Source organism: Salvelinus sp. IW2-2015, linkage group LG15, assembly GCF_002910315.2.
Source record: "Salvelinus sp. IW2-2015 linkage group LG15, ASM291031v2, whole genome shotgun sequence".
NCBI classification, from domain to species: Eukaryota; Metazoa; Chordata; class Actinopteri; order Salmoniformes; family Salmonidae; genus Salvelinus; species Salvelinus sp. IW2-2015.
The window spans coordinates 15,126,442-15,149,314 of record NC_036855.1 but is presented as its reverse complement, the minus strand read 5'-3'; the positions used below and the strand labels follow the sequence as shown (position 1 = coordinate 15,149,314).

The window sequence follows — 22,873 nt, the reverse complement described above, 5'->3', positions numbered from 1 at the left end:
GACAGGACGACAGACTGCAGTTGGTTTCTTAACCCATAAGAGTCTAAGCCCCGTCTAATCTGGGGGAACCCTATTTTTGTTGTGTCTGGGTGTATTGATACACCATCCAAAGTGTAATTAATAACTTCTCACCATAATCAATGAATATTCAATGTCTTCTTTTTAACATTTTTACCCATCTATCAATAGGTGCCTTTCTTTGCGAGTTATGGGAAAACTTCCCTGGTCTTTGTGGTTGATTCGGTGTTTGAAAATCACTGCTCGACGTATAAGGTATGTGTGGGGTACAGAGATGAGGTAGTCATAAAATAATCATGTTAAACTACACTATGCAGGGCATTCAGAAAGTATTTAGACCGCTTGACTTTGTCCACATTTAGTTACGTTACAGCGTTATTCTAAAATGGATTAAAAAATATCCTCAATCTGCACACAATACCCCATAATGACAAAGTGAACAGGTTTTTAGAAAAGTTTGCAAATGTATAAAAATTAAACACAGAAATACCCTAGTTAGATAAGCATTCAGACCCTTTGCTATGAGACTCGAAATTGAGCTCAGGTGCATCCTGTTTCAATTGATCATCTTTGAGATGTTTCAACAACTTGGACAAGATTTGGAAAGGCACACAACTGTCTATATAAGGTCCCACAGTTGACATTGCATTTCAGAGCAAAAACCAAGCCATGAGGTCGAAGGAATTGTCCGTAGAGCTCCGAGACAGGATTGTGTCGAGGCACAGATCTGAGGAATGGTACCAAAAATGTTATGCCATATTGAAGGTCCCCAAGAACACAGTGGCCTCCATCACTCTTAAATGGAAGAAGTTTGGAACCACCAAGACTCTTCCTAGAGCTGGCCGATGGGAGAAACTTTACAAAGGACAACCATCTCTGCAGCACTCCACCAATCAGGCCTTTATGGTATAGTGGTCAGACGGAAGCCACATGACAACCCGCTTGGAGTTTGTCAAAAGGCACCTAAAGGACTCTCAGACCATGAGAAACAAGATTTTCTGGTCAGACCCAAAATTGAACTCTTTGGCCTGAATGCCAAGTGTCACGTCTGGAGAAAACCTAGCACCATCATTACGGTGAAGCATGGTGGTGGCAGCATCATGCTGTGGGGATGTTTTTCAGTGGAAGGGACTGGGAGACTAGTCAGGATCGAGGGAAAGATGAATGGCGGAAAGTACAGAGAGATCCTTGATGAAAACCTGCTCCAGAGCGCTCAGGACCACAGACTGGCGCGAAGGTTCACTTTCCAACAGGACAACGACTCTAAGCATACAGCCAAGACAACACAGGAGTGGCTTCGGGACAAGTCTCTGAATGTCCTTGAGTGGCCCAGCCAGAGCCCGGACTTGAACCCGTCCGAACATCTCTGGAGAGACCTGAAAATAGCTGTGCAGCGACTCTCCCCATCCAACCTGACAGAGCGTGAGATGATCTGCAGAGAAGACCGGGAGAAACTCCCCAAATCAGAGCCGGTCAGCCCTATACATTCACTGCGGAAATTGTGTAGGGCCCCGCAAATTACACAAGGGCCCTGCCTCCCCCTCATGTCAAAGTGGGTGTCAATGTTTACAACTTCAATGAGAGGATAAAGCTGAACTATCCTTCTGGTCACGAAAAGAGAACAAATAAAACACCAGAGTGAATTGCGGGAACAGCAATCAGGTAAACTTGTGTTCTCTCCTCTCCAAGTTTGATGTAATCAAATAACAGTACCGTTAAGTTGATGTGCTAGCTTGCAGTGCATCTCTCTCTAGTCTGTCTGTCTTGCTAACCTAGCTGGGCAGAGCATCTCTTGGTCTGTCTGTGTCTTGCTTGCCAGCCACTTCCACGGCTGTGTTCTGTGACTTTGTGCCTGATAAAGTGAGAATGAAATACAACTATTTGGGGCAACAGTGTTTATAAACTGCAGTTCGGAAAAGATAACCGTGTCGAGTGTGAACATGCGTTCATATGCGCGTGCACGAAATGAAACTTGCGCTTTCCAGCAGCAACCTCTGTGGTAACCAGTCCAGACAATATATGGGCGTGATGGCACTCCTCATAGGCGCAAATAATTTTAAAACAAGACAATGATTATCTAGTCTCTCAGTCAAGGTTTAGTTACAACTCTGGACTAATGCAAGATGGAAAGCAATGGATTGACATTGACTATTGATTTATATATTGAATTTAAAATGTTGATTAGCTGGGCGTACTGGGCAATATGGATGCACATCTCTCAGTAAATAATAACCATCATTCAGCCAAAGCAGAGTATAAATAGTATTTTATATTTGAAAATGTATAAAAGGAAATCTGGGGGAGCCAGTTTGAATGGGCCTGATGCAGCTGATAAAATTAATAATAGTATTGTTATCTATAATTTACAGGTGCTATGCTTACGTTTGTCAGTAGAGGAGATGCTGGATCATCAGCCAGTACAAGCACAGACTCAGTTGATCCACATCCAGCCAGTACTAACACAGACCCAATACAGCCGGTTTCAGCAAATACTAACACAGACCCAGTACAGCCGGTTTCAGGAAATACTAACACAGACCCAATACTGGCAGCTTCAGCAAGTACTAACACAGACCCAGTACAGCTGGCTTCAGCAAATACTAACACAGACCCAGTACTGGCAGCTTCAGCAAGTACTAACACAGACCCAGTACTGGCAGCTTCAGCAAGCACCAAGGAGTACAACTGCTCCAAAAAAAATCCCAGAGCCGTGTTCGTCCCATGTGTAGCACATACTCTAAACCTTGTCATTGCAGATGCTGCCAAATCTTCAAAAGATGTAGTTGGGTTTAGTGCAAAAGCTCTTCACCTTCTTTTCAGCTGGCACATAAAGATGGAGTGTTTTCAAGAAACACATGAACATAACCGTGAAGTCATGGAGTGACACAAGATGGGAAAGTAGGCTCCAAAGTGTTCTGCAATCAGGGATCAGGCTTCTGAGGTTCGGGAGGCATTACTGGACGCCAGACAGATGATCACAACAATCCTGTGGCCAAAGTGGAGGCACAAGCACTTGCAGAGGAAGTTGGGTCCTACCGCTTCTTGATTTGCTGTGTCGTATGGTGTGAGATACTGACAATGACAAACAAGGTGAACAAGCTCCTCCAATCCGCCTCAATGCAGTTGGACATCGCAGTGAATTTAGTCTCAAATGCAAAAGGCCTCCCTCACTACATACCGGGAAACTGGATTCTGAGGCCCAGACAACAGCCAAAAGCATTTGTGAAGAAGTGAGTGCTGCATCAGATGACCTGGCCTCCACAATCCCCCAACCAAATTGAGATGGTTTGGGAGTCAGACCGCAGAGTGAAGGAAAAGCAGCAAACAAGTGCTCAGCATATGTGGGAACTCCTTCAAGACTGTTGGAAAAGCATTCCAGGTGAAGCTGGTTGAGAGAATGCCAAGTGTGTGCAAAGCTGTCATCAAGGCAAAGAGTGGCTATTTGAAGAATCAAATATATTTTGATTTGTTGAAAACTTGTTTGGTTACTACATGATTCCATATGTGTTATTTAATAGTTTTGATGTCTTCACTATTATTCTACAATATAGAAAATAGTAAAAAATAAAAATAAAATAAAAACCTGAATGAGTAGGTGTTCTAAAACCTTTYACCGGTAGTGTATGTAAACTTGATTTCATTTTGGGGGGTTTTAAACATTTGCAAACATTACTAAAAACCCATTTTTGATTTGTCATTATGTGGTAGTGTGTAGATTGATGAAGGAAAAAAATAACAATTTCATATATTTTCAAAATAAGGCTGTAACTTAACACAATGTGGAAAAAGTCAATGGGTCTGAGTACTTTCCGAATGCACCGTATATACAAAAGTATGTGGACACCCCTTCAAATAATTGGATTCGGCTATTTTAGACATACCCCATTGCTGACAGGTGTATAAAATCGAGCACACAGCCAAGCAATCTCCATAGACAAACATTGGCAGTTGAATGGCCTTACTGAAAAGCTCAGAGACTTTCAACGTGGCACCGTCATAGAATGCCACTTTTCAGTTCGTAAAATGTTTGCCCTGCTAGAGCTGCCCGGCCAACTGTAAGTGCTGTTATTGTGAAGTGGAAACATTAGGAACAACAATGGCTCAGCCGCCAAGTGGTAGGCCACACAAGCTCACAGAGCGGGACCGCCGAGTGCTGAAGCGTGTAGCACGTAAAAATAGTCTCATCGGTTGCAAAACTTACAACCGTTCCAAACTGCCTCTGGAAGTAACGTCAGCACAAGAACTGTTCGTTGTGAGCTTCATGAAATTAGTTTACATGGCCGAGCAGCCGCAGACAAGCCTAAGATCACCATGCGCAATGCCAAGCGTCATCATGAGTGGTATAAAGTTTGCCACCATTGGACTCTGAAGCAGTGGAAATGCATTCTCTTGAGTGATGAATCACACGTCACTATCTGGCAGTCCGACGGACGAATCTGGATGTGGAGGATGCCAGGACATTATAGATGATTCTGTGCTTTCAACTTTGTGGCAACAGTTTGGGGAAGGCCCTTTCCCGTTTCAACATGAAAATGCCCCCTTGCACAAAGCGAGGTCCATACAGAAATGGTTTGTCGAGATCGATGTGGAAGAAATTGACTAACCTGCACAGAGCCCTGACCTCAACCCCAACGAACACCTTTGGGATGAATAGGAGCGCTTTTGGTCATGTAGTGTATTATTGCTCACAGAGTGAGTCCATGCAACTTATTATGTGACTTAAGAACATTTTGACTCCTGAACTTATTTAGGATTGCCATGACAAATGGGTAGAATACTTACAGTTGAAGTCGGAAGTTTACATACACTTAGGTTGGAGTCATTAAAACTAGTTTTTCATCCACTCCACAAATTTCTTGTCAACAAACTATAGTTTTGGCAAGTCGGTTAGGACATCTACTTTGTGCATGACACAAGTAATTTTTCCAACAATTGTTTACAGACAGATTATTTCACTGTACCACAATTCCAGTGGGTCAGAAGTTTACATACACGAAGTTGACTGTGCCTTTAAACAGCATGAAAAATTCCAGAAAATTATGTCATGGCTTTAGAAGCTTCTGATAGGCTAATTGACATAATTTGAGTCAATTGGAGGTGTACCTTCAAACTCAGTGCCTCTTTGCTTGACATCATGGGAAAATCAAAAGAAATCAGTCAAGACCTCAGAAAAAAAATTGTAGACCTCCACAAGTCTGGTTCAACCTTGGGAGCAATTTCCAAACGCCTGAAGGTACCACGTTCATCTGTACAAACAATAATACGCAAGTATAAACACCATGGGACCACATAGCCATCATACCGCTCAGGAAGGAGACGCGTTCTGTCTCCTAGAGATTAACGTACTTTGGTGCGAAAAGTGCAAATCAATCCCAGAACAACAGCAAAGGACATTGTGAAGATGCACGAGGAAACAAGTACAAAAGTATCTATATCCACAGAAAACCCGCTCAGCAAGGAAGAAGCCACTGATCCAAAATCGCCATAAAAAAAGCCAGACAACGGTTTGCAACTGCACATGGGGACAAAGATCGTACTTTTTGGAGAAATGTCCTCTGGTCTGATGAAACAAAAATAGAACTGTTTGGCCATAATGACCATCGTTATGTTTGGAGGAAAAAGGGGGAGGCTTGCAAGCCGAAGAACACCATTCCAACCATGACGCACGGGAGTGGCAGCATCATGTTGTGGGGGTGCTTTGCTGCAGGAGGGACTGGTGCACTTCACAAAATAGATGGCATCATGAGGAAAGGAAAATTATGTGGATATATTGAAGCAACATCTCAAGACATCAGTCAGGAAGTTAAAGCTTGGTCGCAAATGGGTCTTCCAAATGGACAATGACACCAAGCATATTGCCAAAGTTGTGGCAAAATGGCTTAAGAACAACAAAGTCAAGGTATTGGAGTGGCCATCACAAAGCCAGCTCTGTCAGGAGGTATGGGCCAAAATTCACCCAACTTATTGAGGGAAGCTTGTGGAAGGCTACCCGAAACGTTTGACCCAAGTTAATAAACAATTTAAAGGCAATGCTACCAAATACTAGTTGAGTGTACGTAAACTTCTGACTCACTGGAAATGTGATGAAAGAAATAAAAGCTTAAATAAATCATTCTCTCTACTATTATTCTGACATTTCACATTCTTAAAATAAAGTGATGATCCTAACTGACCTAAAACAGGGAATTGTTACTGGGATTAAATGTCAGTAATTGTGAAAAAGAGTTTAAATGCATGTAAACTTCGGACTTCAAATGTAAGTCAAGACATTTCAGCCTTTCCTTTTTAATTAATTTATTTAAAAAATTGTAAGCCAGTGACACAAAATCTCAATTTAATACATTTTAAATTCAGGCTGTAACACAATAACATGTGGAAAAGTCAAGAAAACATTCTGAAGGCACTGTAGGTGCTCTTTTGACCGCAAATCAGTCTTTGTCGACGCTTCATCAATTGAGGTCGAAACGAGTCAACCTTTTCATTAGTAAAAGAGCAACTATGCATTAGAAAATACATATGGTTGTTGCTGTCTTTTTGGATTCATGACTTTACCCAGATGAGCATCCGATTCCATAGAGCCATTTTCTGTTTATCATCAAACGTCACATTTGATTGATGCGCACGCATCCCGACATCAAAAAGCTGTCGCAGGATAGCTAATTCTGATGTCGAGACCTTGACAAAATTAACAGTGAGTGATGACCATGAAAACAAGTAAGACTAATGGCTATAGCTATGATCAACAAGTATATTATATTTTTGGCTTTATCTAGCTCTATTTGGGATATTTTACCTCGCCTCCCTGGCTTGCTAGGTAATCAATCCTCTCATGACATCTGCAATGTTGTAGACGATAACCATCTGATTAAGTGTTAGTTTACTTACACGATCTGCATTTGAAGTTGCATGTGATCGTATCCACTGCTATGTAAACAAAGAGGTTTCTGATTACGAACTGTTTGTGTGTATGCATTGATATGTAGGCTACGTGTGCCTTTTGTAAAAATAAAATACTGATGCAGTTCTGTCCTTGAGCTGTTCTTGTCTATTAATGTTCTGTATTATGTCATGTTTCATGTTTTCTGTAGACCCCAGGAAGAGTAGATGCTGCTTTTGCAACAGCTAATGGGGATCCTAATAAAAGACTAATAACAATACCAACTGCGCATGCAACTTTTTATGATGCAGCCGTTAAATGGTTCTATAGAAGCCTTTAGTATCACCGGAATTTCCAAAACTCTAAATATGTAGTCTTACCAGTGAAATCAGAGAAAGATGTGTAGGGCCTCAGGTTGAACCTCTTCCTGTACTCGTTGAAGGGTTGGAGACGCAGAGCCCTGGACTCTTCAATAACACCCTCGGCCACCTTGGTCACCACTGGGTGGATGTTCTTCCCACCTCCAATCTGAGAAACAGAGAAAGGATTAAAACCAACTGACCCCATACCCATAGGTACTGGTGTAGACTAGTTCTAAAAGGATCAGCATCAAGTTTATTGGAAACTCTCCAGTTAAATTAATCATTGTTTATTAACAGTTAAGATTGATTTCAAGTGTCCCTGTGTAGAATTTCCACAACAATAGAAATCTAAAAACAGGTGGCTGCGTCTGTTCTTTCACTTAACTCTTCCTGAGTAACCAATGACTATAACGGGCAGAGGATTGCTTCGCAGGCTACATGACAGAAGGTGAGAAAGGTGCCATCTCAGCAATTGTATATTTTGTATACAGTGGGAAAAAAKCCTTTAGACATGGTAGTGACTGCATACGAAGATGAAGTTTATAAAACTGCAGTTGAGGGTCAGCTACTCTAATGTGGTCTGGGTGAGAATGGCCCTCCCAAGAAGGGCCCTAAATGTGTTACTCCATATACAGTATACACCCACAGGACTTCACAGTATATGGATTACATTCCGATTGTGTGTCACTGACCTACACACAACACCTCATGTCACAGTGGAATTATGTATATATTTTTTATTAATAAAAATTGAAAAGCTGAAATGTATTGAGTCAATAAGTATTCAACCCTTAGTTAATTGTATTTATTATGGATCCCCATTAGCTGCTGCTGGATCCTACTAAATTAAGGCAGTTATACCTCAACTAGCTTTAAAAACATTACAATACATTCACAACAGATTTCACAACACATTAAGTGTGTGCCCTCAGGCCACTACTCTACTACCACATATCTACAACACAAAATCCATGTGTACGTGTGTGTATAGTGCGTATGCTATCGTGTGTGTGTGTATGCATGTGTCTGTTTGTCTCTCTTCACAGTCCCCGCTGTTCCATAAGGTTTATTTTTATGTTTTTCTAATCTAATTTTACTGCTTGCATGAGTTACTTGATGTGGAATAGTGTTCCATGTAGTCATGGCTCTATGTAGTACTATGCGCCTCCCATAGTCTGTTCTGGACTTGAAGACTGTGAAGAGACCTCTGTTGGCATGTCTTCTGGGGTATGCATGGGTGTCTGAGCTGTGCCAGTAGTTCAAACAGACAGCTGGGTGCATTCAACATGTCAATACCTTTCACAAATACAAGTAGTGATGAAGTCAATCTCTCCTCCATTTTGAGCCAGGAGAAATTAACATGCATATTATTAATGTTAGCTATCTGTGTACATCCAAGGGCCAGCTGTGCCGCCCTGTTCTAAGCCAATTGTAATTTTCCTAAGTCCCTCTTTGTGGCACCTGACCACACGACTGAATAGTAGTTTAGGTGCGACAAAACAAGGGCCTGTAGGACCTGCCTTGTTGATAGTGCTGTTAAGGCAGAGCAGCGCTTTATTATGGACAGACTTCTCCCCATCTTAGCTACTGTTGTATCAATATGTTTTGACCATGACAGTTTACAATCCAGGGTTACTGGATTAGTTACCTCAACTTGCTCAATTTCCACATTATTCATTACAAGATTCAGTTGAGGTTTAGGTTTAGTGAATGATTTGACCCAAATACAATGCTTTTAGTTTAAATATTTAGGACTAACTTATTCCTTGCCACCTATTCTGAAACTAACTGCAGCTCTTTGTTAAGTGTTGAAGTCTAACAAAACTGCCTCGACAATCTTTTTATCAATTTCTCTCAGCCAGTCAGTCATTTGACTAAGTGCTGTGCTTGTTGAATGTCCTTCCCTATAGGCCTGCTGAAAGTCTGTTGTCAATTTGTTTACTGTAGCATTGCATCTAGTCAAACACAATTTTTTCCAAAAGTTCATTAAGGGTTGGCAACAGGCTGATCGGTCAGCTATTTGAGCCAGTATAGGGCGCTTTACTATTATTAGGTAGCGGAATGACTTTTGCTTCTCTCCAGGCCTGAAGGCACACACACTTTCTAGTAGGCTTAAATTGATAATATGGGAAATAGGAGTGGCAATATCGTCTGCTATTATCCTTAGTCATTTTCCATCCACCTTGTCAGACCCCGGTGGCTTGTCACTGTTGAGACAATTTTTCACCTCTTCCACACTCACTTTACGGAATTCAAAATTACAATGCTTGTCTCATAATTTGGTCAGATATACTTGGATGTGTAGTGTCAATATTTGTTGCTGGCATGTCATGCCCAAGTTTGCTAATCTTGCCAATGAAAAAAAGCATTAATTGGCAACATCAGTGGGTTTTGTGATGAATGAGCCATCTGATTCAGTGAATGATGGAGCCGAGTTTGCCTTTTTACCCAAAAATTAAGGCGCTTCAAAACTTTTTAATATCATTCTTTATATAATGTATTTTTGTTTCATAGTATAGTTTCTTCTTTTTATTCAGTTTAGTCACATGATTTCTCAATTTGCAATATGTTTGCCAATTGGTTTTGCTGCCAGACTTATTTGGCTCATTCCTCTCAACCATACAATGTTTTCAATTCCTCATCAATCCAAGGGGATTTAACAGTTTTTACAGTCATTTTCTTAATGGGTGCATGCTTATTAGTAACTGGAATAAGCAATTTCATAAATGTGTCAAGTGCAGCATCCAGTTGCTCCTCATTACACACCATAGACCAGCAAATATTCTTTACATCATCAACATAGGAATCATTACAAAACGTATTGTATGACCTCACACTATATTAGGCCCAGCCTTCAGCACTTTKTTTTTCCTAGATATGGTTACTATATTGTGATCACTACAGCATTAGTAAAGATGTGATCAATACATGTTGATTATTTCATTCCTGTGCTGTTTGTAACTACCCTGTTAGGTTGACTGATAACCCAAACCAGATTTCAGGCACTGGTTACAGTTTGAAGCTTTTTCTTGAGTGGGCAGCTTGATGAAAGCAAGTCAATATTGAAAATCACCCAGAAAATATACTTCTCTGTTGATATCACATACATTGTCAAGCATTTCACACATATTATCCAGATAGTGACTGTTAGCACTTTCTGGTCTATGGCAGCTTCCCACAAGAATGGGCTTTAGGAGAGGCAGATGCACCTGTAGCCATATTACTTCAACAGTACTTAACATGAGATCCTCTCTAAGCTTTACAGGACTGTGGTTCTTAATATAGACCGCAGCACTGCCTGCATTGACATTTCTGTATTTTCTGTAGATGTTATAACCATGTATTGCTACTACTGTATCAAAGGTATTATCTAAGTGAGTTTCAGAGATATGAATGTCATCTGTTACTAGTTAATGACTTCATGAACCTTGTTTCTTAGGCTACATATGTTAACGTGGGCTACTTTTTAGCACTTTTCTGGGATGTTTGATTGTTTTCATTGCTTTACTGCTTTACTGATCCACTGGGAAGCATAGCAGAAGTAGACATGCTTATGCTAGTGCAGGGTGAGCTGCACACAATGGACTTCCTACTAGGGCACACCACCTCAGTGCAACTCTGGTTCATAGGCACATGATTATTGCATACAATATCTGTGGGATCAGCAGAGGCATTATGGCAAGCTTAAACAAGTGCAGGAGTAAAAATGTGCTTAACAAGTCACATAAAAAGTTGCACTGACTCTGTGTGCAATAATAGTGCTTAATAGTGTTGAATATCCCTTTGAGCACGGTGAAGCTATTAATTACACTTTGGATGGTGTATCAAGACATCCAGTCACTACAAAGATACAGGCGCCTTTCCTAACTGAGTTGCCAGAGAGGAAGGAAACCACTCAGGGATTTCACCATGAGGCCAATGTTCACTTTAAAACAATTACAGAGTTTAATGGCTGTGATAGGAGAGAACTGAGGATGGATCAACAACATTGTAGTTAATCTACAATACTAACTTAAACGACAGAGTGAAAAGAAGGAAACCTGTACTGAATAAAATATTCCAAAACATGCATCCTATTTGCAATAATGCACTAAAGTAAAAGTAAAACTGCAAAAAATGTGGCAAAGAAATTAACTTTATGTCCTGAATACAAAGCATTATGTTTGGGGCAAATCCAACACAAAATCACATTACTGAGTACCACTCTTCATATTTTCAAGCATGGTGGTGGCTGCATCATGTTATGCGTATCCTTGCTATCGGCAAGAACTAGAGATATTTTTTTTACAAAAAGAAATGGAAATTCACCTTTCAGCAGGACAATAACCTGAAACACGAGGTCAAATATACACTGTAATTGCTTACCAAGATGACATTGAATGTCCCAGACGGGTCTAGTTACAGTTTTGACTTAAAATCGGCTTGAAAATATATGGCAAGACTTGAATATGGCTGTCTAGCAATGATCAACAACCAACTTGGCAGAGCTTGAATAATTATAAAAATAATAATGTACAAATATTGTACAACCCAGGTGTGCAAAGCTCTTCAGCCTTTTTCACACCGCAGGCCTTAATGCTCAAATGAGTTTGTTTTTCAAATCCGTGTTGGACTACTGACTGTCCAAACAGCTAATTACAAGTGACCAAATTGGATGTGTTGGTTCTGACAGCAGTCATTTGCTGACAAGGCTATGCTAGTTGTCACAGTAATAATGGGTGTGTGCACAAATGTGTAGGCTGTTTTGTGGTGGTGCTTGTGCTTCCTATCACTCAGAAGCTACGTAGCAATTTGAATGTTCCAAATCATAGAGTAAGAACACTTTTAAACCTTGAAAGGATAAGACGATCCAACTTTCAAAACAAGTCCTTTTTGGCTAGCCACAACAGCCAACTAGCTTACTAGGTAGCTGTTTAGTTTTCTAGCACATTTCCAAATTTGTTTGTAAACAATTAACAAGCTAGTTAGCTACCACATGTGCTTGTCAAACTGTCAGAGTACCTAGCAAGCAACAAGATATGTCGAAAAACAGTCTAAAAACAACTTGAGGGCAAATATGTCAGATTTGACCGTTCAAACAAGTCACATGTCCAGGAAACAGATTTGTATTTGACTTCAAACCACCTACGAAGCTGGTTTGTAATGTGGCTTGAAATATCTGATTCCATGTGCTTTTTGGCTGTTCAGACTGCAGGAAAAAAGAACAGATTCAAATCGGATATGCAAATAAATAGGATTTGAGTGACTTTAAACTGCCATCTGCCAATTTAGAGACTTACTCAGAAAGACTCATAGCTGTTTATCGCTGCCAAAGGTGATTCTAACATGTATTCACTCAGGTGTGTGAATTCTTATATAAATGAGATATTTCTGTATTTCATTTCCAATAAATTAGCAATATTAAAAAAAACATGTTTTCACTTTGTCATTATGGGGTATAGTGTGCAGATGGGTAACCCCCATCCATTTTGAATTAAAGCTGTAACAACAAAATGTGGAATAAGTCAAGGGGTATGAATACTTTCTGAAGGCACTTTCACAGCCTTATCATTTCCTCTCCATCTCTCGTACACAAAATTTGCCTGGCTCAAAAGAAGAACTACGACAACACACACATCAGGGTTGGGGTCAATTCAGTTGAAGTCACTTAAAATAAATAGCTTCTGCTTTTTGGTAGAATTTTTCAGAATTTCTGTTTACTCCCTGAATAGACTGACTTCAATTCGAATTGACCCTAACCTTGACCCTAACCTTGACACACAATCCTATCAGACAGATCACTATAGCCCAGATCTGTATGCACTTTAGACAACTTTCTATGTAGGGGAGAGTGCCAGGTAAGTTGAGCCAAAGAGTTAGTTGAGCAACCCTTTGTTTCTAGGAAACAAAATTAATAAATGTGACCATATATTTAGGAAGAGGTCWMCATTTCATGGAATCTGTAAAGGAAAATCCCACATGGAAAAAGTGGTTAGCAAATTAGGTAAAATAAAAAAGATTCACAAAGTCAGATTAATTTATTGTGTTAAGAGATTTCATGATGCTTGTATCTAAACTGAATTAGATTGATTTATAAATCAGTTGGGATCTCTATAAGCTACAAGATGAGGTCCTAAACATAGCATGAAAGTGCATCCTTGTAGCTGTATGGGCTAATATAGTCAAAATGTTTGCCTAGGGGTAAGTTGAGCCAATGGCCAACATACCCCATATAAATTATGATTCAATTTTTGTCAGTTTGATGCATAATACGAATAGTATTTTTGCATTGTGTCATGCATATGAATTAATTTTTGTTACAGAGCAGATATCATGCAACAAGCCCCCCTTAAGGTTATTGAGAGAGCAGCCAAGGAAGTGAGAGAAGGGAAAAGTACAAGCAGCAGCAAGGGATGATAAAAACCTATTCCCCCTCAAGAGACTGAAAAGATTTGACATGGATCCTCAGATTCTCAAAAGGTTCTACAGCTGCACCATCGAGAGCATCCTGACTGGTTGCATCGCTGCCTGGTATGGCAACTGCTCGGCCTCCGAATGCAAGGCACTACAGAAGGTAGTGCGTACGGCCCAGTACATCACTGGGGCCAAGCTTCCTGCCATCCAGGCCCTCTACACCAGGCGGTGTCAGAGGAAGGCCCTAAAAATTAAAGACTCCAGCCACCCGAGTCATAGACTGCTCTCTCTGCTACCACACGGCAAGCGGTACCGGAATGCCAAGTCTAGGTCCAAGAGGCTTCTAAACAGCTTCTATCCCCAAGCCATAAGATTCCTGAACACCTAATCAAATGGCTACCCAGACTATTTGCATTGCCCCCCCCCCCCCRCTTRTACACAGCTGCTACTCTCTTATTATCTATGCATAGTCACTTTAATAACTCTATCTACATATTACCTCAACTAACCGGTACCCCCCTGTATATAGTCTCGCTGTTGTTATTTTACTGCTGCTCTTTAATTACTTGTAACTTTTATTTCTTATTCTTATCCGTATTTTTTTAAACTGCATTGTTGGTTAAGGGCTCGTAAGTAAGCATTTCACTGTAAGTATTGTTGTATTCAGCACATGTGACTAATAAAATTTGATATGATTTACCATACTCTGTTCAAAGACATCCATGTCTCAAGGCTTATTAAATCGTTCTTTAACCTGTTTCCTCCCCTTCATGGATTGAAGTTGATTTAACAAGTGACATCAATAAGGGATCGTAGCTTTCACCTGGATTCACCTGGTCAGTCTATGTCATGGAAAGAGTTCCTAATGTTTTGTACACTCAATGTACAATATACCACACCCCCATCCCATGAATTAAACTTTGACCTATCAGCACCGTCACCCACTTACCCCAAGGCGGTTCAACTTACCCTGTCTCTATGCTCAACGCTCAAAGTTGTGCCAAGAGACCACTTTTTTTGGACATGCTATTTTCTCAAACTGTTATGTTTACATGAATTCTAGCATCCTGAAATATATGTAGATATCTCTGTTAGAAAGAATGCTATATTTCCCTTGACTTAGTGATGCTGAATAACATATACCCCACTCTCCCCTATGGCATGACAATGATATTGAGACTAGGGTTCATCAATACAACACTGCATATGACATCCCATAGTCACCACACAACCCATACCTGTCCAGCACACTGGCGTGAGAAAGCGTCCACCAGTTTCTCCACCCCGTAGTGTGTGACGATGGAGGTGTTGAAGATGAACTGGGAGTAGGGCACCACGTCTCCGTCTATGTGGAAGCTGTCTGGCATCAGGGGGTGCCAGTGGTACAGTTGGTTGAACTCCACAGCGATGCGGTTCCTGTACTGGAACGTGGACTTGAAGAGCAGAACCGGATCGAACTTCAGATCCAACAGGTAGCCGCTCAGGTGCTGCACGTAGTCCTCGATCACTATCCGGATAGTCTCACCTGGAATATGAACAAAAAATTAATCTACTATAGCAGTGTGTGGATTATTTTCCCCGTAACTATTCACTCAACCCAGAACATGGAAAGGTTTCCTTAATATTAATATTCCTGCCTAAAGCACAGTGTCTAAAATGGACAGTGTCTGGCAACATGAAAGACTAGAGTGAGATCTGTTCAGTCCAGTGTGTACTTACCTATGACGATGAGCCTGGTGGTCTGGAAGAGCTGCTCATCCCCCCAGGTGGGGTGCTCGGCCTTCAGGATGTCACAGACGCGGTTGTGTTCTCTCAGCCACAGGGTGGCGTACATGGTGAGGCCTGGCAGCAGCCCAAACACCTCCTGCCCAATGGCCATGCGCTGCCCCTCGGGAACCCCTCGAGGGTAGCTCATATTCACCGGTGCCTCGGCTACCGTTGGAGGGTACACCTCACCTTTAATTACCTGGAAGAGAAGATAGACAGTGAAAAAGGGAAAGTAGTACTATGGACCCTTTAAGAGCTTTACTGACTCAATAGCACAATACTGAGCTTTAGTGATTCAATGAGCATGCTTTACTAATTTCTTTGGATGATAAAAAACTAAACATTAGTGTCCCCTTTGGGGTTTTGTGGAAAAGACATTTGAAATATGTCACTGACAATAGAGCAGGGTTTCCCCAAAGTCAGTCCTGCCCCCCCCCCCCCCCCCCCCCCCCAGAGTGACGTTTTGTTTTTTTGCCCTAGCACTACACAGCTGATTCCATAAACCAACTCATCATCAGGCTTTGATTATTTGAAATCAGCCATGTAGTGCTTGGGCAAAACCAAGTTTGGGAAATCCTGATTTAGCGTTAACATTGGTAGCAGAGGATGGCTAATAACTACAATGTGCCACCTCGCTTCGACGAGAAGAGGTTTTATGTAAGAATCTGGACACGGGTTAATAATCTGGACGACAAAAAGCAAGCATTTGCGGTGGTATTATCGCTCGAGGGGAGAGCGAGAGATACAGCACAGGAAAAATCTGTGAAGGATTTGAACAAGGACGACAGTATTCAAACTTTGATCAGAGAACTGGATTCTGTTTCTTAAAGAAGAGAAAGACTGCCTATGAGGCATATTCAAACTTTGACAGTGTTACTAGACATATTTTGGGTTGCAACGACTGACTACATCATTTATTAAGAACAGAGGTACAACAGGACGTGCTAGTACAACATGGTTCTCCTGGATGTAGTGTTAGCTTTCAAGTTGCTAGATACTGCCTGTTTGGATAGTAGGGAGAAACAGTTGGCTTTGACTGCTTGTACGGTGCTGACTTTTGCGTCTATAAAGTCGGCACTAAAAAGGATTTTGGGTGAAAAGACGTCTGTCACGCCAATAATAGACAGAATGCAAGTGAGTGACGCAGCATAATACACTGAACAGCTGAGAAAAGGCACCAATAAGTAATGTTATCAAGACAACTAGACGAGGGCGCCATTGTCTCGCGCAAATCCACTGGGCAGGTATGGAAGGAGATCAAAATGTGTTATTTGTCAAAGCACTTACCATTGGGTTAGACTGTCCTCATAAAAAACTAAGTTAAACTAACAGAGGAAAATATATACACAGAGATAGAGCAGTGTAACATTACACTGTTTTCAAATGTTACTGCTTCTGATACTGAGATCTTTATAGTTGAATCCTTAGGATCTGCAGTGATTGATACTATGTGTACATGCACAGTGTGTGGTACAAAATGGCTTGACAGCCATGTCAGTGATCTTAATATGAAAGAAGTACAAAATATGATTGACACACCAAGCAACAGAGCTTTCAAATTTGGAGATGGGAGAGTCATCCACTCTACCAAGAGAGTCTAGATACCAGCAAAAATTGTGTCACATTAAAATAGAGGTGGTCACCTGCAGATATCCCTTTATTATTAAGCAAAGCGTCACTCCATAAGGCAGGGGCTGTACTAGACATTACAAATGACAAGGCTGTGATGTTTAAACAACCAGTGACCCTTGCACTTACTACCTCAGGCCACTATTGTGCTCACATTTTAGACAAAGACATTACAAAGTCCATGTGAAAATGAGATTCTGACGGACACAGAGCACATGGAGATTCTGACAGTCACAGAGAACATGACCACAGAGGATGTCATGACTTCCGCCGAAGTCGGCTCCTCTCCTTGTTCGGGCGGTTTGGAACTATAATAAAGTGTGCTTTATTTAATATTACTCTGCTCTCCTGCACCTGACTTTGCCTTCATACACACCTTGACAGAGGAAAAACAAAGTATTGTTAAAACTTAAAACAGTTTGGACCAATGGAGGCTCATAATGGCTGGAACAGAGAGAATGGAATGGCATCAAACACATGGAAACCATGTGTTTGCTGTATTTAATACTATTCCAATAATTCCGTTCCAGCCATTACCACGAGCATGTTCTAACATGCTACAGTTGACAGAGAAATTACTGAGAAATTACTCAGCAGTTCTGGGAATAATGATAAGCGTATTTCCATTCTACGGCAGATAGTGAGCAGTTGTGAGACATTAAAAAAAAATATATATATATATATATATATATATACAGTGGGGAGAACAAGTATTTGATACACTGACGATTTTGCAGGTTTTCCTACTTACAAAGCATGTAGAGGTCTGTAATTTTTATCATAGGTACACTTCAACTATGAGAGACGGAATCTAAAACAAAAATCCAGAAAATCACATTGTATGATTTTTAAGTAATTAATTTGCATTTTATTGCATGACATAAGTATTTGATACATCAGAAAAGCAGAACTTAATATTTGGTACAGAAACCTTTGTTTGCAATTACAGAGATCATACGTTTCCTGTAGTTCTTGACTAGGTTTGCACACACTGCAGCAGGGATTTTGGCCCACTCCTCCCTACAGATCTTCTCCAGATCCTTCAGGTTTCGGGGCTGTCGCTGGGCAATACGGACTTTCAGCTCCCTCCAAAGATTTTCTATTGGGTTCAGGTCTGGAGACTGGCTAGGCCACTCCAGGACCTTGAGATGCTTCTTACGGAGCCACTCCTTAGTTGCCCTGGCTGTGTGTTTCGGGTCGTTGTCATGCTGGAAGACCCAGCCACGACCCATCTTCAATGCTCTTACTGAGGGAAGGAGGTTGTTGGCCAAGATCTCGCGATACATGGCCCCATCCATCCTCCCCTCAATACGGTGCAGTCGTCCTGTCCCCTTTGCAGAAAAGCATCCCCAAAGAATGATGTTTCCACCTCCATGCTTCACGGTTGGGATGGGGTTCTTGGGGTTGTACTCATCCTTCTATTCCTCCAAACACGGCGAGTGGAGTTTAGAGCAAAAAGCTCTATTTTTGTCTCATCAGACCACATGACCTTCTCCCATTCCTCCTCTGGATCATCCAGATGGTCATTGGCAAACTTCAGACGGGCCTGGACATGCGCTGGCTTGAGCAGGGGGACCTTGCGTGCGCTGCAGGATTTTAATCCATGACGGCGTAGTGTGTTACTAATGGTTTTCTTTGAGACTGTGGTCCCAGCTCTCTTCAGGTCATTGACCAGGTCCTGCTGTGTAGTTCTGGGCTGATCCCTCACCTTCCTCTTATACACATCTAGATGTGTATAAGAGACAGCGTCTACAATTTATCCCTGATGTCCTTACACAGCTCTCTGGTCTTGGCCATTGTGGAGAGGTTGGAGTCTGTTTGATTGAGTGTGTGGACAGGTGTCTTTTATACAGGTAACGAGTTCAAACAGGTGCAGTTAATACAGGTAATGAGTGGAGAACAGGAGGGCTTCTTAAAGAAAAACTAACAGGTCTGTGAGAGCCGGAATTCTTACTGGTTGGTAGGTGATCAAATACTTATGTCATGCAATAAAATGCAAATTAATTACTTAAAAATCATACAATGTGATTTTCTGGATTTTTGTTTTAGATTCCGTCTCTCACAGTTGAAGTGTACCTATGATAAAAATGACAGACCTCTACATGCTTTGTAAGTAGGAAAACCTGCAAAATCGGCAGTGTATCAAATACTTGTTCTCCCCACTGTATATATATTGAACCTTTAACTAGGCAAGTCAGTTAATAACAAACTCTTACTTACAATGACAGCCTACACATGCCAGACAAAGCAAACCCAGACCAGCTTTGGTTTGCCACTGGCTTCCAAGTAAAATTAAACACTGGCTGTAGATCTACATGAGCTAGGACCAAGTCTGTGGTACCTTCACATAAATGGACCACTTCACACGCTTCAGTGCTGGAAGCATTGTGAATACATAGAAACCCAGTGAAATCGTCAAGCACTTCATTCATTCCTGGATAAGTGTGCATGGCCCGCCCCAGAAATTGTACAATGACAATGGAGGAGAATTCAATAATAATGAAACAAGAGAAATGGCTGAGAAATCCAACATGGAAGTAGACAACTGCTGCATACAGTCCATAGAGCAATGGACTTCTGGAGAGAATCAAACTTGCATTTCTACAGGGAACAGAGCTGTCAACGGACATTCACGTCTGACCTGAAGCTAAGGGCGATGGAACACTGTGGAAACTAAAAAAGTGTATGTATGGCCTGGCAGATGCATCGCTCTACTGGTACAACAAAGTCAAGGCAACAGGCCTCCCGAGTGGCGCAGCGGTCTAAGGCACTGCATCGCAGTGCTAGCTGTGCCACTAGAGATTCACAGCCGGCCGCGACCGGGAGACCCATGGGGTGGCGCACAATTGGCCCAGTGTCGTCCGGGTTAGGGGAGGGTTTGGCCGGCAGGGATGTCCTTGTCCCATCATGCACCAGCGACTCCAGTGGTGGACCGTGCGCAGTGCACGCGGACACGGTTGCCAGGTGTACGGTGTTTCCTCGGACACATTAGTGCGGCTGGCTTCCGGGTTAAATAGGCGTTGTATCAAGAAGTAGTGCGGCTTGGTTGGGTTTCGGGGGAGCGCACGGCTCTCGACCATCGCCTCTCCCGAGTCCGTACGGGAGTTGCAGCGATGAGACAAGACTGTAACTACCAATTGGATACCACAAAATTGGGGAGATTATTTTTTTTTTTTTTAAGTCAAGGCAACAATGGGTCAAATTTTTTTTTAACAAAAAGTCAAGGCAACAATGCTGAATACAGGTGGAAAAATGTCACAAGTGGGTCCTGCAGTCTTCTATTGGCTTGATCAAGACTGCAATGTGACTGGAGTACCTGCCTGTCATGCTGATGACTTCATCTAGTGTGGCTCACAGATCTTTGCTACAACTGTGATTCCACACTTCAAAACCGTTTTCCATGTCGGCCGTGAGGAGCATGATAGTTTTAGTTATGTTGGCATAGAATTTATTACAGCTGACGCAACAATACTGATGCAACAAGAAAGCTATATCAATCTTTAACCCATCCACATGGATTCTAAAAGAGCCCTACAAAGGAATTCCCCTCTGTGGAATTGAAGCTGATTGAGGTTGCTAGACAGTAGACCTGATGTAATGTTTGATGGCTGCAACTTGGCATCCAACACAAAACATGCCACTGTACAAACCATTCATGAGGCAAACAAAGTTGTTTGTAAACTGAAATCAGAACAAGTGACTAAAGTTTCAGCATGTGGGAAAAGATGACTCTCAGAAACCAGTTGTCTTCAGTGATGCTTCCCTAGGAAACCTTACAGATGGAGGCACACAATGTGGACATATAATCGTGTTAATGGGTGAGGAAGGAAGATTCTCATCTATCTGTTGGCAATCAAAAAGGATAAGGAGGGTTGTCCGGAGAACACTTGCTGGAGAAACCCTTGCTCTTGCGGAAGGAATTGACAATGCCATCTTTCTGGCAAGTTTGTTCTCAGAGCTTACCACTGGTGAGTCAAAACGACACATTGTACCTGTAGTTTGTGTCACTGACAACTACTTTCTAGTTGATGCTGTCAAATAAACCAAGTCTGTCACAGAGAAAATACTTCATATTGAGATTAGCAGCATCAAGGAATTTATTCAAGCACAGAGAATCCAGCGGATTCTGTGGTCGGCCATAAATTAACAGCGTGCTGACTGTCTGACTAAAAAGGGAGCATCATGTCTTGTGCTCCTAAAGGTACTCAGTAATGGAAAGTAGCAGCTTGATTAATAAAAACAAACAAATTGTCAGACAACCCATTTGTAATGGGGGACTTGAATAATACTTGGACATTTAATTATTTTGTTGATGTTCTATTTGTCTTTAAAGAAAACTGGGAGATTGTTAGAGTCATGTTTTAAGTATCCCTACACTTCTGTTATTACGGTGCAATCACTCTGTTATTAATGCACCTGCGCAGAAATCTCTCTTGCAGTTGGACCTGGCCTGAGTGTGATCGCAACTAAGTACTGTGGAAATACGGTAAAGTAAACATTGTTAAACTGGAACCTAGTCGTGGTGTCATTTATAGTTTACACAAGCCACTGCTGAAAGAGACATTGATCAATGGGGTTGTTACAACATCAGCTCTCCCGGACTCTGAACCAACCCCCATTTCCCAAAAACGGATACCAATCCCAAAACAACTTTCTGTAGAAGTTCATTTCAACAGATATAGCCAATGGGTGTACTTCTTTATCCCGACATGAGTCAAGATGTATTCCCTCTTAAAAGATATGTCTATTCTTTCATGCTAGTGATGCGATAAGATAATTTATGGGGCTCAGAACCAATAGTATTTACTTTAAGCACAAGTTCTTCAGAGTTACCACAGAGTGGTACCATGTTTACAGTAACATTCCAGTGGAGACTTGTCCATGCTTTCGCACAGCTGGAGTGGAGTTATGCATTATTCTACATACCTGGTATTTCATCTTTCCGTCTTTAAGAAGCCGGAGGTTCAGTTGACGCACCAGACTATCGCCGTAGACATGGCCGGCATCCACCTGGTTAGAGATTATTATAAAATATGAGATTAAAAAAGAGATTTTGTGAGACATGATGCATGGCAAGAGATAGATGAATATGGTTCTCATGTCTCTCTCTCGTAGAGTGTGCAGGGTTTGTTTCGTTGATGGTGATGACATCATGATGAGACATGATGGTTTAGCTTATTTGAATTTGACTGGCGCTGTGCAGTAAAAGTCTCACAGCGCACAAGTGACATTCAGTAACATGCGTATTCCTATAGAATATTTCATTCAATACAGTAAGCTCCAAAAGTAAAAGTGACATCTTTTGTTGTTTTGGCTCTGTTTAGTATTTGGTCCCAAATTCCTAGCACGCAATGATTACATCAAGCTTGTCACTACAAACTTGTTGGATGCATTTGCTATTTGTTTTGGTTGCATTTCAGATTATTTTGTGCCCAATATAAATTAATTGTAAATTACGTAGAGTCATTTGAGTCACTTATTGTAAATAAGAATCAAATCAATTTGTTATACATCCTCATTTTATTTACACCTTTTTCTACCGAATTTGGAAAGGCACACACCTGTCTATATAAGGTCCCACGGTTGACAGTGCATGTCAGAGCAACAACCAAGCCATGAAGTCAAAGGTATTGTCCTTAGATCTCTGAGCCAGGATTGTGTCAAGGCACAGATCTGGGGAAGGGTACCAAAATATGTCTGCAGCATTGAAGGTCCCCAAGAACACAGTGGCCTCCATCATTCTTAAATAGAACAAGTTTGAACACACTAAGAGTCTTCCTAGAGCTGGCTGTCCTGCCAAACTGAGCAATCGGGGGAGAAGGGCCTT

At 41.5% G+C, this 22,873-nt stretch overlaps 1 protein-coding gene across 2 annotated transcripts in view; it reads right to left on the bottom strand.

The window, feature by feature from the left end:
- The window catches only part of LOC111974857 (prostaglandin G/H synthase 1), a 50,747-nt gene that overhangs the window by 1,229 nt on the left and 26,645 nt on the right, over positions 1–22,873 (bottom strand). For both annotated transcript variants that reach the window (XM_024002917.1, XM_024002916.1), the window contains 4 exons: positions 21,973–22,056; positions 15,370–15,616; positions 14,889–15,175; positions 7,276–7,423 (listed from right to left, as the gene is read on the bottom strand). In XM_024002917.1, the coding sequence (XP_023858685.1) occupies positions 7,276–7,423; positions 14,889–15,175; positions 15,370–15,616; positions 21,973–22,056 (766 nt within the window). The remainder of the gene's footprint in view (positions 1–7,275; positions 7,424–14,888; positions 15,176–15,369; positions 15,617–21,972; positions 22,057–22,873) is intronic.